This window comes from Mesoplodon mirus (assembly GCF_964341445.2).
Source record: "Mesoplodon mirus genome assembly, chromosome: 3".
NCBI classification, from domain to species: domain Eukaryota; kingdom Metazoa; phylum Chordata; class Mammalia; order Artiodactyla; family Ziphiidae; genus Mesoplodon; species Mesoplodon mirus.
Genome location: NC_138978.1, coordinates 157,895,853 through 157,916,715, shown reverse-complemented (window position 1 = coordinate 157,916,715; position 20,863 = coordinate 157,895,853). Strand labels below are relative to the sequence as shown.

Here is a 20,863-nt window from a genome sequence, read left to right as displayed (position 1 = left end):
TATAAGAAATGCTGTCTTTGGTCCTATTCCTACACATTACATTATTTTCACAAAAAAACAAACTTACTACATGCTTTAAGGCTTGGAGAATGCTAGAGGACACTCTGTCAGCCACATATTAGCATTTGTTAGAAATTACTTTTTGTATTCTCTGCCTAGCGCCTGTGTTGCCTTCTCCTGTACATCTCTCTCTAAATGTTATTGCTTATAGAGTTTAAGAAAAAGCAGACACATGAAAGTGGTTCTGTTGCTGGCAGAACAGTTGCTTATAATTTTACAGACCTCTTTTAAGTTGTTAATTTTAAGCATGATGTAATCATATAATTTACTTATGTTAAGTTACTAAGTGACTGAACTGAGACTAGATTTGTAGCTTTTGGTTTCTAATATGGCATTTAACCTACTGATCAGATTTTTCTGTTGGGTTTATTAATAGGCATATCCTATTCCATTTTACTGATAGTAACAAACTAATCAGTTTATTAAACCCACAACTATATGCTGCCTGAATTCTAGATCCAGAATTTTCAAGGCATTGTTTTTGTTGTGTCTTATCTTCCTCTTCTTATTTAAAAAGTTTTCTTTCTTATAGATGATTTGATTTGTAAATAAGGCCTAGATTCTTCATACAGTTCCCAGATTTTTAGTGTGCTTATTGATTGTTGCTTTTACTAAATTTGCAGATGGATTGAGTGATGAGAACAATGATGATCGTGTATTAAAATGCTGTCTTCAGTACCAAGAATTATTCCCTTGTTCTCTTGTTATTTTGTGCACGTGAGTTTCACGATCATTTTACTCTTTTTTTAAAAATAGTGATTTATATTAAAGAATTTTTAAAAATCATACTGTGTCCCCCATACCAAGATGAAAAATATACATACTTTTCTAAATCTGCCAGTAAGTATATTCAGTTATATCTCATATTCTTATAATGTGCAAGCTATAGAAGAATGAGATTTGAATCTCATGGTTTCATTTCAACTTAAGTTATTTGATATTTAGAAAACTTTTGAAAAAGCAGGGAAAGTCAATTTAACATCCCCCCAAAATAGAAATAAAAATCTGACATTTTTGGTCATGAGGCAGGAGAGTTAATTAACTAATTAATTAATTTGTGGAGAAGGGCTAAGTTATGTTGCAGTTATATCCTTGATGCCTGTGATAGAGTTAGAGTTGGAATTTTGGATCTACCACTTAATCAGCTTTGTGACCTTGGAAAGTTGCCTAATGTTTCCTCATGTGTAAAATATAGGGAGGATAATAATACCTGCCTTTATAAGGTTATTGTGAGTATTTAGTCAGAAAATATATGTATATGACTTAGAAGAGTGCCTAGCACATAAAATTATCTCAATAAGAGTTTTTTCCTCCTCCTCCCTTCCTCATTCCATTCCTCCATTCCCAACTAATGTATTCATAACTTAGTTCTAAGGTAAAAGTATCATAATGTTAAGCAAAATTGTATTCATCATGTATAAGAAAAGGCTTTAAAGGAACTGATAAGAGCAATTTTAATTTGCAGTTTTAGTCTGAATTGTATTCACTGAAAAATGGGCTTTTTACAGTTTCATGATCATGCCTAGGTTCTCTGAAATGGAGTGATTATAGAAATGAATAGCCGTAAGATTTTCTTGTAAGGGGGCTTGGTCAATTATCATTTTAGCTGTGTTCAAAGATAATGTTATTTTTTATATTAAAGGAAATATTAGAGATTTCTATCTCTAGTTTCAAATTATTTTTTAATCTAGGACATAAGATATCATGTTGGAGTTTGTTGAAGGCTGAAATAGAATTAGTAATATGTTAATCATTTTGAATTTGAGATAAACTAAAATTGAGAGATAATTTTTATATAATTGTTATTTTTTTAGTTCAACTTAGAATGAAAATTAAATTGGTGAGATTTTATCAGTTCTCCATTATTTCTGCAGTCACTGTTTTGGAATTAACAGATGTAACAGTTTTTAGTGAAATGAAAATTTGTAGTCAGACTTTACTTTTAACTGACATCATCAGGTGAGCCTGTTTTATATTTTTATTTTTTCCTATAAAGTGTGGTAATCATACTGTGTTAAGTCACACATACTTAATGTGAGGATACATTTATATTACTTAAATGGATGATGATTATAATAATTAATATTAATAACAACGGTGATTAGGAGAACCCTTCTATAAACACTATATACTATACCTCATTCTAAGTGCTTTACTCACATTTACCATCCTAAATATGGGCCAGCAACCCCCAGTTAATATCTCCAGTCCATATCTCTCTTCTAAAGTCTCGACTAGTATATTCATCTACTTATTTGATATCTCTGTTTGGATGTCTCATAGACATCTGGAACCCACCATCTCCAAAAATGAACTCCTGATCTTTCCTTCTAAACTGTTCTCCATCTGAATAAAAAGTACCATCTTCCACCCATTTGCTAAAGCCAGAAACCTAGGAGTCATTTTTTTTTTTTTTTTTTTTTTTTTTTTTTTTTTTTCCTTTTTGCGGTATGCGGGCCTCTCACTGTTGTGGCCTCTCCCGTTGCGGAGCACAGGCTCCGGATGCGCAGGCCCAGCGGCCATGGCTCACGGGCCCAGCCGCTCCGCGGCATATGGGATCCTCCCAGACCGGGGCACGAACCCGTATCCCCTGCATCGGCAGGCGGACTCTCAACCACTGCGCCACCAGGGAGGCCCTAGGAGTCATTTTTGATTCCTGCCTTTCCTTCGTAATCTATATCCAGTTAAATAGCAGGTCTTGTATGGTCTTCTTTTCTTTGTCTACTCTGCCACCATCCGATGTCAAGTGATGTTATTTTTCCTGTTCCTTTTCTGCTCTAAGACCCATTATGCTCTCTACTTCAATACTTACTTTCCATGTATTTTTCAAAAAGTAATAACGGTATTTTTAATTTTTAAAAAGTTACGTGATGAAGATTTTCAACAACTTTCAAAATGAAGAAGAGTTAATAAACTCCTAAATACTCAGTTACAACAATTATCAAGATTCTACCATTCTTCTATTATCTATATTTCCATCTACTCCCTGTCCCCCTATATGATTATTTTTATACAGTTCTTTTTATTTTAAGGGAAAATGTATAATATTAAAATGCCCAAATCTTAACTATACAGTGTTGACAGTGGATACCCTGGTGTAGCCCACATCCCTCTTGATACATAGAATATATCCATTACCCCAGAAAATACTCTCATGCCCCTTTTGTGCTCTTTTCCTAGTTTCTTTTTTTTTTTTTTTTTTTTTTTTCTTTTTGCGGTATGCGGGCCTCTCACCGTTGTGGCCTCTCCCGTTGCGGAGCACAGGCTCCGGATGCGCAGGCCCAGCGGCCATGGCTCACGGGCCCAGCCGCTCCGCGGCATATGGGATCCTCCCAGACCGGGGCACGAACCCGTATCCCCTGCATCGGCAGGCGGACTCTCAACCACTGCGCCACCAGGGAGGCCCTCCTAGTTTCTTAAGGTGGACGCTTAGACCATTTTTTTTTTTTTAGACCATTTTTTGAGACTGCTGTAAATTTCCCTTTAAGCACTGCTTTAGCTGCATTCCACAAATTTTGATATGTTGTGTTTTTATTTTCATTCAATTTAATATATTTTATAATTTTCAGGAATTCCCTGGCAGTCCAGTGGTTAGGACTCAATGCTTTCACTGCCAGGGCCCAGGTTTGGATTCGACCTCTGGTCGGGGAACTAAGATCCTGGAGCCATGCTGCGTGGCCAAAAAAAAAAATTATAATTTTCCTTATAATTTCCTTTTTGACCCATAAGTTATTTAGATATTTGTTGCAATTAATTCCAAATATTTTCAAAATTTCCGGTTATCTTTTGTTACTGATTTGCTCTTTAATTCTGTTATGACTTGAGAACATAATTTATATGATTTCTATTCTTTTAAATTTGTTAAACTTTGTTTTATGGCCAAGAATAAGGTCTAACTTGGTGAATATTTTATGTGCACTTAAGAAGAATGTATTCAGCTCTTGTGGGTAGAGTATTCCATAAATTTTAAATAGGTCAATTTTGTTGATAGTGTTGTTCATGTCTTCTATAACCTTACTAATTATCTGTCTACTTGTTCTGTGATTACTGATAGAGGAGTAATGAAATTCCCAGCTGTAATTGTGGATTTACTTCTCCTTTCTGTTCTCTTTGTTTTATTTCATGTATTATGAAGCTCTGTAGTCAGAGGCATACACATTTAGGATTGTCTTCTTGGTGAATTGACACCTTTCTCATTATACAATGTCTCACTTTGTTACTGATAATATTCCTGGTTCTGAAGTTTCCTTTGTTTAGTATTAATATTACTACTCCAGTTTTGTTTGCTTAATATTTATATAGTATATCTTTTTCATCCATTTACTTTTAACCTATCTGTGTCTTTATATTAAAGTAAGTATTTTGTGGATAGCATGTAGTTGGTACTTTTCTTTTTTTCCATTCTGACAATTTCTGTCTTTTTAATTGATGAGGTTCTACTATTCACAGTTAATTGGTTGGATCAGAATCTACCATTTTGCTAATTATTTTCTGTTTGTTCAGCTATTCTTTTCTTCCTTTTCCTTTTTTTTTGCTTAGATTAATTGTGGTGCCATTTTATCTCCATTATTGACTTTATACCTTTTTGAAAAAACTTTTTAATGGTTACTTCAGTGTTTATAATATACAGCTTTACTTGATCAAAGTCTACCTTTAAATAATAATATATTGCTTCATGTGTATTGTAAGGATTTTAATATGCTTCGAATTTCTCCCCCTGTCCGTTTTTGCTATCATTGTCATATATATATTTTACTTTTACAGAAACAATAAACACAGTACTTTGCTAATATTTTTGCTTCAGCCATTTACCATCTAAAGCAATTAAAAATAAAGTGAATATTTTAATCTTGCATTCCATTTTTAGCACTCTTCATTTCTTTTTTTGGATCCAAGTTTCTGTCTGGTGTCAGATTTCTGGTCATATTCATTTTGCCCAAACAACTTTCTTTGACATGTTAAATCTGTTAGCAGAGAATTTTCTGGTTTTATTTGTCTGATAGTGTATTTATTTATTTATTTATTTATTTTTGAAAGATATTTTTACTGGATGTACAATTCTGGTTTGATTTTTTTTTTTTCTTCTGGTATTTTAAAGGTGTCACTCCATTTTCTTCTAGCTTGTTTGGTTTCTGATGAGAAGTCTGCTGTGAATGTTGTCTTTTTCCTCTGTGTGTAATGTGTCTTTTTTTTTCCCTCTCGTTGCTTTCAAGACTTTGTCTTTTGTTTTTTTAGCAGTTTGTTTTAGCAGTCTTTAGCAGTTATGGCCAGTTGTTTGTGGTAGAGGAGAGGACATTATCCTGCTTAACATTCTCTGAGTTTCTTGGATCTATGGTTTGGTGTTCATTTTTAGTTTTGGAAAATTCTCAGCCAAATATTTCTTCAGATATTTCTGCTGCCCCATTCCTTCTTTTCTCCTTCTGGTATGACAGAATTACATTGTAGTAGTGAGCATCCATGATGACTCCAGTGATCCCTGCCTCTTAGTATTGTTTGTTTGTTTGTTTTTGTTTTTTTCTTTTTTGGCTGCACTGCATTGTGAGATCTTACTTAGTTCACTGACCAGGGATGGAACCCAGGTCCCCTACAGTGGAAGTGCAGAGTCCTAACCACTGGACTTCCAGGGAATTCCCTGTGCCTCTTAGTATTAATGCCCTTGTGTAGTCCTTTCCTACATTGTACCAGGATTGGTTGTCTGTGTGACAGATAGCACGCATCAGAAGCGATGGTATGTCACTTCTTAGATTAGGTTAGAAAAGACTGGGAATTCCTTCTTGGGCACTTTTGTTTCTTCCATCTCTCTTGGATCACTTGTTGTGGGGAAGCAAGCTCCGTGCTGTGAGGAGCCCTGTGGAGAGGCCCACATGCTGAGAAACTGAAGCCTCCAGACAAAAACCAATGAAGGGCTACTCCCTGCCTATAGCCACATGAATGAGCAGCAATTAAATCTTGAGATGACTGCAACCCCAGGCAATAGCACGCTTCACCTTTGTGAGAGACCGTGAGCCAGAACCATTCAGTCAAGCTACTCTCAGATCCCTGACTCTTAGAAGCTGTGTGAGATAATAAATGTTTTTCCAAGCTGCTAAATTTTGGGGATTAATTGTTACACAGCAGTAGACAACTAATCCATGCATGTATATTGGACCATTTGATATTGTCCAACAGCTCTTATGTATTTTTTTAACCTTGTATTCTCTTTTTGCTTCAGTTTGGATAATTTCTTTTGACCTGTCTTAATGTATGTTGTTTCTTTCCTCACTTGTGTTGAGTCTGTTGAGGAGTCTGCTGAAGGCATTCTTCATTTCCATCTGGTTTTACATGCTATTCACCTTTTTCATTAGAGCCTGTAACAGATTAATCAAAATTATTTAAAATTTCCTATCAGATAGCTTCAACATCTGTGTCATGTCTGAGTCTGGTTCTGTTGATTGCTTTGTCTTTTGGCAGTATGTTGCTTTTTTTTCTGGGCAGAATTTATACGCAGGTTTTAGGACTTACCTTCTCTGTGGTTTCCTCCCTTCTTCAGGTTCCCCCTTAACTTTCTATATGCTCTGGCCAGTCCTGAACAGTGCCTTCTGACATTTCAAGCCATAAAGGCTGTGGCTTTCTGTTGTAAGGCATTGATGAATTGGGGAATACCCTCAGGCAAAAGGATAGAAAATTGTAGCTCTTAACAGTGCAGCATCTGCTTCTTGAATGTAGATTCCCCTCCACCTTCTGCCTACATTTGATTGCCTTCTAGTGCCTTCAAATCGGGTTTTTGGGGGTTGTCTTTTTTTGTTGCTTTTAGTCCAGATTTTCTAATTCTTGTTGTGGAAGGGTTAGTCTGACCAAGCTACTCTGCCATTAACAAAAGCTGGAAGCCTGCTAGTTGCAAGAACAACAGTTTGGTAAACACAGATCTGATCATGTCATTTCCCCATTGAAGCCCTTAAATCTCTTTCCATTTATTAATGTTCTTGCCTTTCTCCGTAGCCACATAAACTGGTCTCATGCACTATGCTCTAATCATACTGCTCTTTCAGCAAATAGCAAATTCACATCACTTGTCTTATGCTCACTCTAAGTAAATTTATAATTGCTTACCCTGTGTAAATTACTTATCTTATTATGGCTCTCTGTGTTTATCTTGGGATGATCATATTCTTGTGTTCAAGTCCAAGTCCATCTCCCACTTCCTGGGTATAACTTTGGACAAGTTACTTAACCTTTTTATACCTCGGTTTCTTTCTTTCTTTCTTTCTTTTTTTTTTTGGCCATGCCGCATGGCTTGTGGGATCTTGGTTCCCTGACCAGGGATTGAACCCAGGCCCTCAGCAGTGAAAACGTGGAGTCCTAACCAGTGGACCCCCAGGGACTTCCCATACCTCAGTTTCTTATGTGTGAAATGAGGATAAAAATTAGTACCACTCCTACCTAAGAGGTTTGTTGTGAGAATTAAATGGATTGATATATATATAAAGTGCTTAGAACAGTGCCTGGTACCTGGGAAACATTCAATATATAATAATAATAATTATTCTCAAAAGCTCAGATGATTTGATTCTAGTGTATATTTATTTATCTTCTATATTAAAAAAATTGTTATCGTTTGTTAATATATATGCTGAGAATCACCAACCTCTGATTAGATTCCATGTGTTTTTAGTTGCCATGTGATTTATCTTATAAAAAATAAAATATTTTTTCCTCCTAACCCAACCTTAGGGATGATAGAAATTTAAGAAACAAAGGCCTAATAAGTGGTGTGAAGTCACTCAGTAAAGAAGAAATGAGTGCAGAATTATTAAACTTATCTCTGAACACAGTTGTATGTCATCAGCCTTGTATATCTAAACAACAATTGAAAGCAGGTAGTATTCTTACTACAAATAATTAGAAATATATCTTATTTTATGTACTAAGAATATTGATAACAGTTGGAATTAATAGTAAATTTTTATTTTGTACATTGAAAGTAACATTGTTTGGAGTATTTTCTGGCACAAATGGTAGAGATGAATGAATATTATAATGGTAATCCAAGAGAAAATATAACATTATTGCCTTCTACATATACTTTTACAAATTAATTTGAATTTTTGTCTGCACACTCACATACATTTTTATATATTTATAATCACTGCATCATATTTTTTACCTTGGTGTATACCTTCTAAATTTAATAGTAGCTACAGGAAATATTCATTTGAGGTAAAGAGAAATTTTTAGTTTATTTTAAAAATTAGTTCCATATTCATAACTTTCTATTAATACAGTAAAAACTCAGTAATAGAGAAACTTGAAGGACTCTAGTAATAATTTTTTTTTTAATTTGAACGAATATTTAAGAAAGCTAAAGGCAATACTGCTGTTTTATCTCTTTTTTTCCACCAGAATAATCTGTTCTATGGCTTGATATTTGTTGAAATATATTAAATCTTACATAACTTAAAAATATATCCCTCCATTTCCCTCTGTGGGAAAAATAATTATTGAAGTCTCTAAAAGCATATATATATGCTTTATGTATTCATGTATCACATGCTACTTCTTTGACCTTTTTGATAATAAAATTTCTTTTGTCATAATATTCAAAATGGCATTTAGAGGGAGTAACAGAATATTCTAGTATATGGTTTTTCAAGGGAAACATGCGTTTGGTTTGCCCATTATATTACTGTCATTTTAAATCCTTGGTTTGTATTTGTAGAGATAAGCCCCTTAATACATTGAATTTTGCCATAAAGAAATTGCAGTTGTTTGCAGGTGTCAAAGTAGTAATTATATTGAAATAATATCAATTAAAATAATCAAAACTTATTTTAGAAGGGGGAGGAATAAAGGTGGTTAAGTCAGAGCTTTTAGTCTTTTCAAAGCAATTTATTGATATGAGTTGCGATTAGAAGAATATATTATCTTTGGAAGAAAACACATTTTGATCCATAGTTCTTGGTTTTCTATTATAAATAGATGCAAAGCATTATTTTAATTTTTACTTTTTTTGAAAATAATAAAATTTAAATTTTGGTTAAAATATCATACACATTTCTCCAATTTCTATTTTAGTAAAAACATTTCGTCTCCTTTTGTCAAAAGATAAAGCTTTTGCTAATGTAATATATTTATGTTGAGTCTAAGACAACTATACTGGAAATAAATGTTTCTAAATACTGTTTTATTTTTATTTTTAAAATTATTTATTTATTTATTTATTTATTTATTTTTGGCCATGCCGCATGGCTTGCGGGAGTTCCTCAACCACAGATTGAACCCCGGCCACGGCAAGTGAAAGCCTGGAATACTAACCGCTAGGCCACCAGGGAACTCCCATGAATACTGTTTCAAAAATAAAGTATTCATTTGTTTTTTAGGATCGAATACTAATTATATCCATTAAATGTTTATTATTTATGGCTAAATACTAATTATATATGTAAAATATTTACTATTAGTGTCCTAAATAAAGCCTGTAACTATTTGTTTTAAAGAAGCAACACCTTTAGAGAAGAGCTGTGAGGAGGAATCTACAGACTCTGAGCTATGCATTCTACTTGAAAGCATTGTATCTGATCTCGAAAAATCGCTTGGAACAGCTTTATCTTCAATACTAGAAACAGAAATGAAAATTGCTTTTGGAAACCTTTGGATGGAGGTGATTATTTCAACTCTTAGTTGAAAATTTCCTTTTTATTGCTAAAGATTTATTACCTTATTTTAAGAAATATTACTTATATAAAAGATGTGTAAGCTTCATTGTAATAATCTACATCACATTGTATATTTTTCTTGAAGATTTTGGAATAACTCTTTGAACGCTAAGTGTTGGGCATTTCCTAAAGATTAGGACTATGTTTTATCATTCATTTTTTTAAAATTTTATTTTATTTTTATAGAGCAGGTTCTTATTAGTTACCTATTTTATACATATTAGTGTATACATGTCAATCCCAATCTCCCAATTCACACCACCACCATCACCCCACCCCACCCTTCCCCCCTTGGTGTCTATACATTTGTTCTCTACATCTTATCATTCATTCTTTTCAGTTAACGAATATTATTGTGTGTCTACAGTGTATCAGACAAATTCTCTCCATGGAGCTTAAATTGAATTCAGAAAACCTCATTTTAAGTTTATTTGAGTCAAAATGTCTAGTATAGGGAATTACCTTAGCAATATGTTTTCAGAAAGAGAAGTTAAATGTTGACTTATGTAAATATGAGAATCAGAGTATAAATTTGATATTAGTAAAATATTTTGAATTTTCTTTAGGTTCACATCTTTTTCTGCAATCAGTAAAACACCACATTTGGCAATAGTGGCCTTTTTAGTTTGATGTTTGTTTGCTATTCACATTTATCATTAGGAGAAACTTTGTTTCCCATCAATTGTATCTCTTCCCGATATTCAGTGAGATTCTAATATTTGCCAGTGTGGCTTGATTATATTATCAAGTGTTGAACCAAGATGATGAAGAATGATCAGATTCTTCTAGGAAGGTTGACATAAATTAGATTTCATAATAGAGTCTAGGAAAGTCATTGCATATGAACGATTCAAAAAAGGATGTGCTGACATCTTGTAGTACTAAATGATCAATCTTCTTTGTAAACATGTCTTTACAAGAGTGTAGCAAGTGTCAATTATAGTTGACAATTTTTTTCTATATAGAGTATTTTCTCTAGTTTTATGAAATAGATTGATTTCCTCATAGAAGTGACCATGTTGAAAAGTAGATCGACAACTTTTGCTGATTAGAACTATGCTTCTTCTGATTAGAACTGTGTTTTCTTTTTGCACACATAGTTTCTGAAGCTATAAGGATTAATACTAATATGAATTTTACAAAAGCAATTTGCAGTGGAATTAGCATTTTAAGATTGTGATTGGCGTTTAATAAAACATCTTTTAGTTTAAAAAGAATTCAACTATGTTTTGCCTGGAAATATATGTAGGAATTCCTAAATAGGTACTTTTAAATAATAGGAATAATAAGTAAATCAATGATGCTCTTTTTTTCTAGGTGCTGTACTTGAAACCACCATGGACTCTAAAACATTTATTACAGTGCTTTAGAAAACACTGGTTGGCTGTATTTGGATTAGTTATGGAAAAGAACTTGCTTTTAACTGTTGAAAGCCTATATGAAAATCTCTCTAAAGGTTTGAATTTTTTATCTTGTCTTTGGAAGTGTTGTATTAAAGTCAGACTAATAGATATACTCCATGGAATGTGAAGATGAATTGATAAGAGATTTGTCAGTTAGTTCTTAACCATTTATACTTCTAATTTCTTAAGGAAATTTATGGCAGCTGGATGAATGGATGCAGTTCCTAGAGCTTGTAACTGTTAATTGTATCATTGTTGATGTTCCTGGATATTGTGAATATATAATTTTTAATAATGTTTGAAAACTTTTTAAAGTTTATTTAGGTATGCAAATAGAATTATGTGGATTTTCTCATCGTGTTTAACACACAAACTTTGACTACATTTCATGTACTAATTTAAAAACTAGTTTATCAAGGTTTCTATTTAAAATACATGGATAAGGAATAGGAAACCTTTGGCTTTGGTGCCTAGTGAATTTTAGAACCAAGACGAGACTAAAATCAACCACTTAGTTGGTAGTTTTTAAACTATGTTGCACAGAACCTTCTTAAAGTGCCTCTGGAGTTGCCACAGATTGGAGGTGGAAAGGTTGATGGGGAGCCTGATAATAGTGGGCCTTTGGCCCTCAACCCCAACTTTAGCCATTCAGCTTTCTTTTGTTTGTTTATATATAGAGATTCCATGTATGATTAAAAAAGAAAAAGTTTTTCTGCTAAGAAGCAAAAGATGTGAAAAACACTGGTCTAATGTTATTAAAGTCTGTGTTTTATTGATATGATTAAGGAAACAAGACTCGAGAGGGTAAGTGATTCGTCCAAAGTGAACAACTAGATTTGTCTTGCTATACCTTTAAAAAGCAAAGTATAACCATTGTTAGGATGTTCAGTTGGTTCTTGACTTTTCTTAAACTTCTAACATGAAGTGATCTATTCTGTTTATTACTTTATGTATTAGTTATATCCTGTCTACTTTTAAAAAAATAACTGAGTATATGTGAGCCTTTACATGACCACCTGAGTACAGGAGGTTTTAAGTTAGGCTTTAAGGTGCAAGAGCCAGGTAATGAAGAATAAGAAAGATGGTTTTACTATAAAACATGTGAAAACAATTGAACACACTTGAACACAGATTTTGACACTAAGCTTCCTGGAAACTAAGATAAAACAAAAACATTCTATGGAGGGTTATGCCAGCTCTCTCTCTCTCCTCAAGTATAAACTCTTTGAAAATGTTTTATATCTTTAAAAACTTCCCCAGGGAATTTAAAGTGCCTAGTCAATACCTTATGACTTATATATGGAATAAGTCATAAGGTGTAAGTCAATACCTTATGACTTATATATGAATATCTTTTTTTTTTTTTTTGTGGTACGTGGGCCTCTCACTGTTGTGGCCTCTCCCGTTGCAGAGCACAGGCTCCGGATGCGCAGGCTCAATGTCCATGGCCCACGGGCCCAGCCGCTCAGTGGCAGGCGGGATCCTCCCGAACCGGGGCACAAACCTGTGCCCCCCACATCGGCAGGCGGACTCTCAACCACTGCACCACCAGGGAAGCCCTGAGTATCTATTTTTAAAAGCAACTGATTTTTTTAAAAAAAGACACGCTTTCCAGGCATTGATCTTTAACTATGGAAAATATTTATTGGGGTATTATTATATAAGGAATATAAATATGTATATATATATACATGGAATGACATACTGGACATGTCTCCAAAGCAGTTTTACAAGATATATAGAAACATTGTTCATATCGTTTACTAGGGGCATGATTTAGTTGATTCTATCAAAAGAGAAAGTCCATAGGGCTTCCCTGGTGGCGCAGTGGTTGAGAGTCCTCCTGCCGATGCAGGGGACACGGGTTCGTGCCCTGGTCTGGGAAGATCCCACATGCCGCGGAGCGGCTGGGCCCGTGAGCCATGGCCACTGGGCCTGCACGTCCAGAGCCTGTGCTCTGCAACGGGAGAGGCCACAACAGTGAGAGGCCCGCATACCGAAAAAAAAAAAAAGAGAGAAAGTCCATAAATCATCTTGAACAAGATTTTCAAAAATGGGATATCTAGTTGCCATCTTCCATTTGTCCTTTTTTCCAGGGCTGGGCACTGTTTTGCTCTTACACACAGCTTAGAGGTAGTAGTCAGCAGCTCTAACTATTTCTAGTAACAAGAAAACTGAAGAGATGGTGACTGCTCCTTTTGGTAAAAACTCATTTTGAGGATTATTGTGTGCATAATTTATTGATCCTTGATCTAGAAGAATCTGATGCCTAATATTTACTGACTTGTGAAGAACATATAATAGAATTATAAAAATGCCTTCTGCTCTAAAATAAATTTGAATTAGAAAAAATCAGAGTTTATGATTTTGTTTATAATCTTTTAATAGTATCCTCAGCCGTTGAATTATACATGTGTTTAACTACAGTATACCAAGCATGTATCTTTAGATCAATTTGTAGAAAATTGTGTAGAAGATGAGTAGTAGCTTTTTCCGACTTTGTAGTCCCTATTAACTTTAACCTAAATAATTATTGATCTTATATAAGCATTAAATTATTTCAACTATATAGATTTTATGTTGTGTCTAGGTACTGAATTGATCATTGTTATTATACTTTTGCCCATAATCTTAGTAAAGAATTCTTGTAAGACAGAAATCAAATGAGTAATTCAAGGATGTAAGCCCTACCAAACATAGCCTACCCTGGAGAAGCAGCACCCTTAAGAGAAGCTGTGCCCAGTTTCTTCTTCTGAGGAGATTTACCTACATTCTGTCTTCTGTAGCATCTCTCATCTCTTCTTTTCCCACAGGAATTTAAACTAGTCATTGATTTAAAAAATAACTAGGGGCTTCCCTGGTGGCGCAGTGGTTGAGAGTCTGCCTGCCGATATAGGGGACACGGGTTCGTGCCCCGGTCCGGGAGGATCCCACATGCCGCGGAGCGGCTGGGCCCGTGAGCCATGGCCACTGAGCCTGTGCATCCAGAGCCTGTGTTCCGCAACAGGAGAGGCCACAACATTGAGAGGCCTGCGTACCACAAAAAAAGTAATAAAGTAAAATAACTAGAAGTGTTTTGTAAGGAAATAGACTGGTTGTTTGCTTGATAAAAGGGAAGCCAGAAGCTTGGCTATAACCGTCACATTAGATTAGAATTTCTGAATTTGTGTAATTAATTATGAAAATCTATTTTTTATTTTCACTTAACCTTTCAATATTTCACAAGCAAATACTTGTTGTGTAAGTTACACAGAGAAACTATTTTTTTTAACTCATAGTGCCAGTGAAAAACCATGCCAGTGTTTCAGAATATAACAGAATTTCTGAAGCTCTGAGCATTAAAAGAAAACAAAACAAACACATTGTAGCATGGTTATTTTAAATGCCTTCAAAATCTATTATGTAGTATTCTGCCTTAATAATAGAAATAATTTTTTTCTGTTCTGAATTTTAGTGACATTAGAAAGTTATTCAACTTCATTGTTCATAACTTTTTGAATCTGAAATTATTGACACCACTTTTCCCAATTGGTTTGAGAATTTAATGTAGGCGATTTTAGTTCCTTGAGAGAAAATTGTCATATCTTTAAATTATTACTTGTAGATTAACTCACTTTGCTAATTTATGGGGGAAAAAAGTTCTACTAGCGTCTCTTGCCCACAGCTCACTGTTACCCAAATTGCTTACTTTTCGCTGAGGTTATATTGTGTCCAGAGAGAACACATTTTCAATAAATCTAGTATTACGTTTCATGTAATGAAGTTTGAAGGTAAATCACTACATGGTAACTGAGTTGATTATGAAAGGTTCTGCATATAATTTAAGTGCTTACCGCCAAAATGTGACTCTATGATACCTCAACAGTAATATGTATACAAACAACCTCAGTTTTGAAAATCTGTAGTTTAACTCGTTTGGTGGTTATCTCTTTTCTGAAGAGTTTAATGTTCTTTCATTTTCTTTTACTTTTTTAAAATTGAAGTATAGTTGATTTACAATGTTGTATTAGTTTCTGGTGTACAGCGGAGTGATTTAGTTATACTTATATATGCATATTCTTTTTCATATTCTTTTCCATTATGGTTTATTAAAGGGTATTGAATATAGTTCCCTGTGCTATACAGTAGGACCTTGATGTTTGTCTATTTTATATATAGTATGTTGCACATTTTACTTTTACTTTGAAGTTGACCTTGTTGAGGGACATTCTGGAATCTGAATGTAGTCTTGGTATCCAGGACCCACAAGGATAGCAAAATTCTCAATGCTCAAGTGCCTTATATAAAATGGTATAGTATTTGTGTATAACCTACACACATTCTCCTGTATACTTTAAATCATCTCTAGATTATTTGTAATACCTAATACAATGTAAATGCTATGTAAATAGGTGCCAGTGCACAGCAAATTCAGGTTTCACTTTTTGGAACTTGATGGAACTTTTTTGCCAAATATTTTCGACCCATGGTTGATTGAATCTATAGATGTGGAACTGGTGGATATGGAGAGCAGGCTGTACAGAATACCAGAATCATCCCCAAGAACTTTGTCTAAAACTAAGTCTAATTGTTGCTTTTTACACAAGAGAGATAAATTAGGAGTGGCCTATAGGTGTAAATGCATACACTTCTTAAATTTCATAATTATTATTACATTGGTTTTCCAAAAACATTTTTGTGTTGTATACTCATTCTTACTTATTTTTTCCTCCTTAATTTTCTGTTACCAGCTAACAATGCGGTGGATTTTACAACAGTGAAATTGCTGCTTCAGGATTCTAAAAGTTTGCTGCATGCTTTCAGTACAAGGTCAAATTATGATGGTATTCTTCCACAGGCCTTTGCTCAAGTAAACAAACTACTCCAAACATTTATAGAGGTAAGAGACCTTTGGAATGCCACTTAGAGTAGCTAATCACATGCATTCTAAAAATGTATTGGGCAGACAACAGTAGGTAAAAGATTTTAACTTATTCTAATGTACTAAAAGTAAATATTAAGTGAATTGAATGGTGAGTAAGCAATCCTTATTACAAGTTATAAAACACACATCCTCTTGTGGAAGCAGTGTCACAGCAGTTGTTGGGATTTTATATTATTTCATTTATGAATAGAGGAAAGCTGTGCACTGTTGCTGACTACTCATTTTTCAGTGCTCCTGACCAGTGGATCACAACATGCATCAAGATACTTTGGAGATTTTTTAAACATGCAGATGCCAAGCCCCCCTCAAACTTTACTGAATAAAACTTCTGGCAGTGGTGCCCAGTAATGTTTTTTTTCTTGTTTCATGTTTTATTTTGAAATATTTTCAAACTTACAAAAAAATTACAAGAGTAATATAAAGAATTCTCATATATATCCTTTACCCCAATTTCCCAATGTTAATATTTTATCACATTTGCTTTATTGTTTTCCCTGTCTATCTGTCTACTTATCTAACCAAAATATTTTTTCTGAACTGTTTAAGAGGATGTTACGGATATCATTCTCCTTTACCCCTAAATATTTCCATATATACATATCCTAAAGAATAAGGATATGTAATGTAACTAGAATAATTAATCAGAAAATTAATATTGACATAATTAATTATCTAACCTGCAGACCCTATTCAAACTTTGCCAATCGACCTACCAGTTTTTTCACAAGTCTCCTCATGTGAGTCTTACGCAGTCCACCTAGCACTGATGGCCTTTTTGCCCCTTTAAAATAACTATGGGAGTTTTGTCCCTGGTAATACTGTATTTCTACAGTCTTCTAAGTTCAAATCTAGAAAATTCTGGATAGTTTATATGCCCGAAATAGCTCAAAAAACTCAGCATCACAATTACTAGATAAGCTATTAATGGTACTTTCATCTAGTATGTATATATCATATTCTTTTTTTCTTTTGAGTTACTGAATTGGCCAGGTTTTTCTCAGTGATTTTTTCTGGTAACATAGGTCCCACTACTTATGAAGTAATGAAAGGATTAGATGATATTAAACTTAGTCATAGTTGGTGAGGAAAGAACTTACTTGCGTAAGAGAGTATCTTATGGAGTAAAAGAAGCATCTTTTTGATAAACTCATAGGAAATATGTGATAATTCTTGAGGAAAGAATTGATTTAAGCGGTGAATGATCTTTTGGTTTAAGATGACCAAAACATCGGTAGTTATATTTTTCTATGGCAAGTGTGACTTTTAGAACCTTTAGTAGGGAAGAATGGACCTGGAAATGTAGGAGTTGCAGCTTGAGTACTGTACTTGAACTGTGTAGGGGAAAATACATTATCCTTTTCCCTCACAGAACTGAGCCCTAAACCCCATCTTTACTGAAACAGACATGGTGAACAAGATGAAAAGTTCACGATACTCACAGGCTTATCAGTTTTTGAATTAAAATTATGGAGAATAAAGAAAATTAGGATTGACTGAGATAAAAATGTTAATGAATATCAAGATTCTTTCATCAATTGGAAACCTAGCAGTGGGAGTTACCATGAAAATGTGATGTTAAAATTTAGTGTTGCTTATCACATAATGGTATGCCTAAGATATATTGCCCCCTTTTAAAAATATTGAATTATTGCTTAGTAAGTTATTTCTTCTTGGATCCTGATTTTCCAGTTGTCACATTAGTAAGCTTTAAGAAGGCAAGTGGCAAAGAATCTAGTATCCTCATTAGTGCATTTCCCTCAACACTTGGCATTAGTCTGATTGCTTGAAACAACCTGTGTTGTTTCCACAGTTAGAGCTTTCAAGTGTTGCTTTATTTTCATGTTTGAAATAATTCATTGTCCAAGTCAGCCAGGAACATTGTGATTTAGCTTGGGCTTTTGAAATACACTTTCAATAGGGTTTTGTTTTGTAGAATACATTAGATTTGATATATGACCTGAATACTTAGTCATGTGTCACTAACATGAGCAACAACAAGAAATAGATTACCTCCAGGAATAGGATATCTAAATATAGTAACTATAAAAAAAAATCCCCTGTATCTGAATTTACCAAGTATAGAAAATCTGGAAAAGAGAAATATTCATTATTTGTTTGCTTCTGAGAAACAAAAATGGAAAGTTAAGTAGCATCATTTTCCAGATTTTTATATAGATGGGGTGGAGAAAAGGATATGTATTTTTTTCTTTTATAAGCCTTTTAACCACCATAAAAAAAGAAGACTTGCTCTTCCAGGAGATAGAATAATTAAAATAAGTCTTGTTAATAAACTTTAGGGTTGTGTGCCTCAGACTTCCCATGCTGACTAGTTGTGTTTTTACCTTCTGGTTATTTAAACTCTCTGAGCCTTAATCCCTTCTTTTGTAAAAAGAGTATAATGATCTCTGCCTTAGACCTTTCATGACAGATAAATTAATATTTGCAGAGCACTTAGTGCCTAGCATATAGTAAGTGCTATATAAGTGTTTGAAAAAGCAATCCATTTGCATAGTTGTATACACTGCAGTTTGAGAGCTGAGGACAAGCACTATGTGGTGAGTAAACATTTAGAACAAAATACATCTTTCCATTCATGTGTATTTATTAAGTTCATAATTAATGTAAACAGGCAATTTTCTTCCTGCCTCAAAAGAAATAAAAGGGAAATATTCTCTTTATAGTTGGAGAGAGATTATAACCCCATTCATAGACTACTGAAGGTCAAATTCTGTTCATGCCTCTTAGCATCTGTGTGACCTTGTGTGAGTTACTTATCCTTTCTGTGCCTCAGTTATAAAATATAGATAATCACGGCATCTGCTTCATAGAGTAATTGTGAGGATTAACTTTATATCTATATATAAAGTTCTAAGAAAATTATAAGTAAAGTTCTTAGAAATTCTTGTACATGAGAAATGCTCAATAAATATTAACTGTTACAGTTTTGGAAATTTCCTTCTTTAAAAATTTGATAAACATGAAACTAATAAACCATGAATAATCCATGAAGCTAACCTTTGAAATCATACTTTTATCAACAAAGGAAACCTAGAGATTTTATTTAAGTTCACAAAGAAGTTATAGTAGTGCCAAGTCAAAAAACCCAAGTTAAAATCATAGTTAAAACTTTTTTTCCATTCTATCAGATATATTTTTCACCTGAGTTAATATTTTCCCCCAAAGTGATGTTTTTAAAAAATCACTTGAACCAGTAGTATCACTCTTTTACCTTGCTTAAAAATATGCTCAGATCTATTCTTAAATACTTTTAATTGGTCATGCTATTTACTGTACCATCTCCTTCCATCAACTACCAAACTTCTTAAAAGAACAGTCTATAACAGTTGTTTCCATTTCTTTGCTCACTTATTTCTTCATCCCTTACAAGTAGAATTCTACTTCTATACTCTGTAATAAATAGATTGGAAATATTGTTTGATATAAATGGAAAAGGAAAATTTTTTTTAGCTCTGATGCTATTCCGGGAATATTCTATACATAATCAAGGAAAAAGAATAATCAGCACCTCCCAGAAAGCTAGAACATTTGTAAGCAACAATTAGCATTCTTTTTCTCTCACTTACTAGTGAAGGACTAGCTGTATATTATGTAATTCTTATTTCCCCAGGTCAAGGCAAAACTTAAGCAAAATCCTTCAAAAAATACAGCGGGTGAAAGGCAAGAAGATAATTCTTTGATGAACTCTAATAACCAAGAAATCACCGTTTTCTCAGGTTCTCATCTTCCCCAACCCAACAGGCATCAAGAGATCTGGTCTATCCTAGAGAATGTTTGGATTACAATATGTCAAAACAGGTACTAAATTTCCAAGAATTTTTGAGTTTTAGGGTTTTCCATCATTACTCTTATTCATTAAATAGTTAGTGTTTGGGTTGTGAGTTTAACAATATAGTTTGTACTAGATTATCTTAAGAGGGCCTTTTGTCAAATTTGTACCCTTAGAAACAGTGATGCTTAACTAGGGGTGCACATTACAATTATCTGGAGAGTTTAAAATATATATACGCCTAGGTTCTAAGAAGTGCTGATTCAGTAGGACTGAAGTGAAGCTGAACTAGTGCTTCTCTTCAGGTGATTCAGATGTGAAACCTTGATGGGAATCATTGCCTATTTATGTCAAAACCAATGAATAGTCACCAAGATTAGCTAAACGAATTAGCAGGATACAAAGCCTTAATCAGATTTAAAATAATGTAAAGAAAACATCAGTCTGGATTAGGGAAAATTCATGTAAATTTTTTTAAAAGAAAGATAAATACTTTTACTTAAAACGGAGAAATACTTTTATTTCATACACATGAAGTATTATGGTCTTGGTAAAATGAAAAGATAGAGACCGTTTGTGAGTAGTCTTTAAATAGGCTGCTGCTAGAGTAACTTAAAAAATAATTGAAAACAACTGGTTTTAAAGTAGGCCGACGCTCCCTTCCATACTTTTCCCCAAGCCCATAGTCTTTATATAATTAATATGTTAATCTTACTATATGTTTTGTAGTATGATTTTGCCACAAGGGCCCAGTTTGTTGTTTTGGATTAAGATCATTTATCTGTTCTAGTTGTCTACAAGAGCAGCAAAGTAATATTAGCACTCCACTTAAACATCTATTCTCAGTCAGTCATAGATTTGGGACCCATTTTTAGTCCTTGACAACAATTAAACAAATATATAGTCTGTTATCCTAAAGAAATTCAAACAAATATATAGTCTGTTATCCTAAAGAAATAATGATATCTGACATGTGAGGTAAAAAAACATCTAAAAT

General features: G+C 33.7%; 1 protein-coding gene across 3 annotated transcripts in view; it reads left to right on the top strand.

The window, feature by feature from the left end:
- The window catches only part of SWT1 (SWT1 RNA endoribonuclease homolog), a 98,980-nt gene that overhangs the window by 25,389 nt on the left and 52,728 nt on the right, over nucleotides 1–20,863 (top strand). For all 3 annotated transcript variants that reach the window (XM_082616269.1, XM_082616267.1, XM_082616268.1), the window contains exons 10-15: nucleotides 684–777; nucleotides 7,771–7,916; nucleotides 9,534–9,697; nucleotides 11,070–11,208; nucleotides 15,886–16,034; nucleotides 19,708–19,895. In XM_082616269.1, coding sequence (XP_082472395.1) covers nucleotides 684–777; nucleotides 7,771–7,916; nucleotides 9,534–9,697; nucleotides 11,070–11,208; nucleotides 15,886–16,034; nucleotides 19,708–19,895 — 880 coding nt within the window. The remainder of the gene's footprint in view (nucleotides 1–683; nucleotides 778–7,770; nucleotides 7,917–9,533; nucleotides 9,698–11,069; nucleotides 11,209–15,885; nucleotides 16,035–19,707; nucleotides 19,896–20,863) is intronic.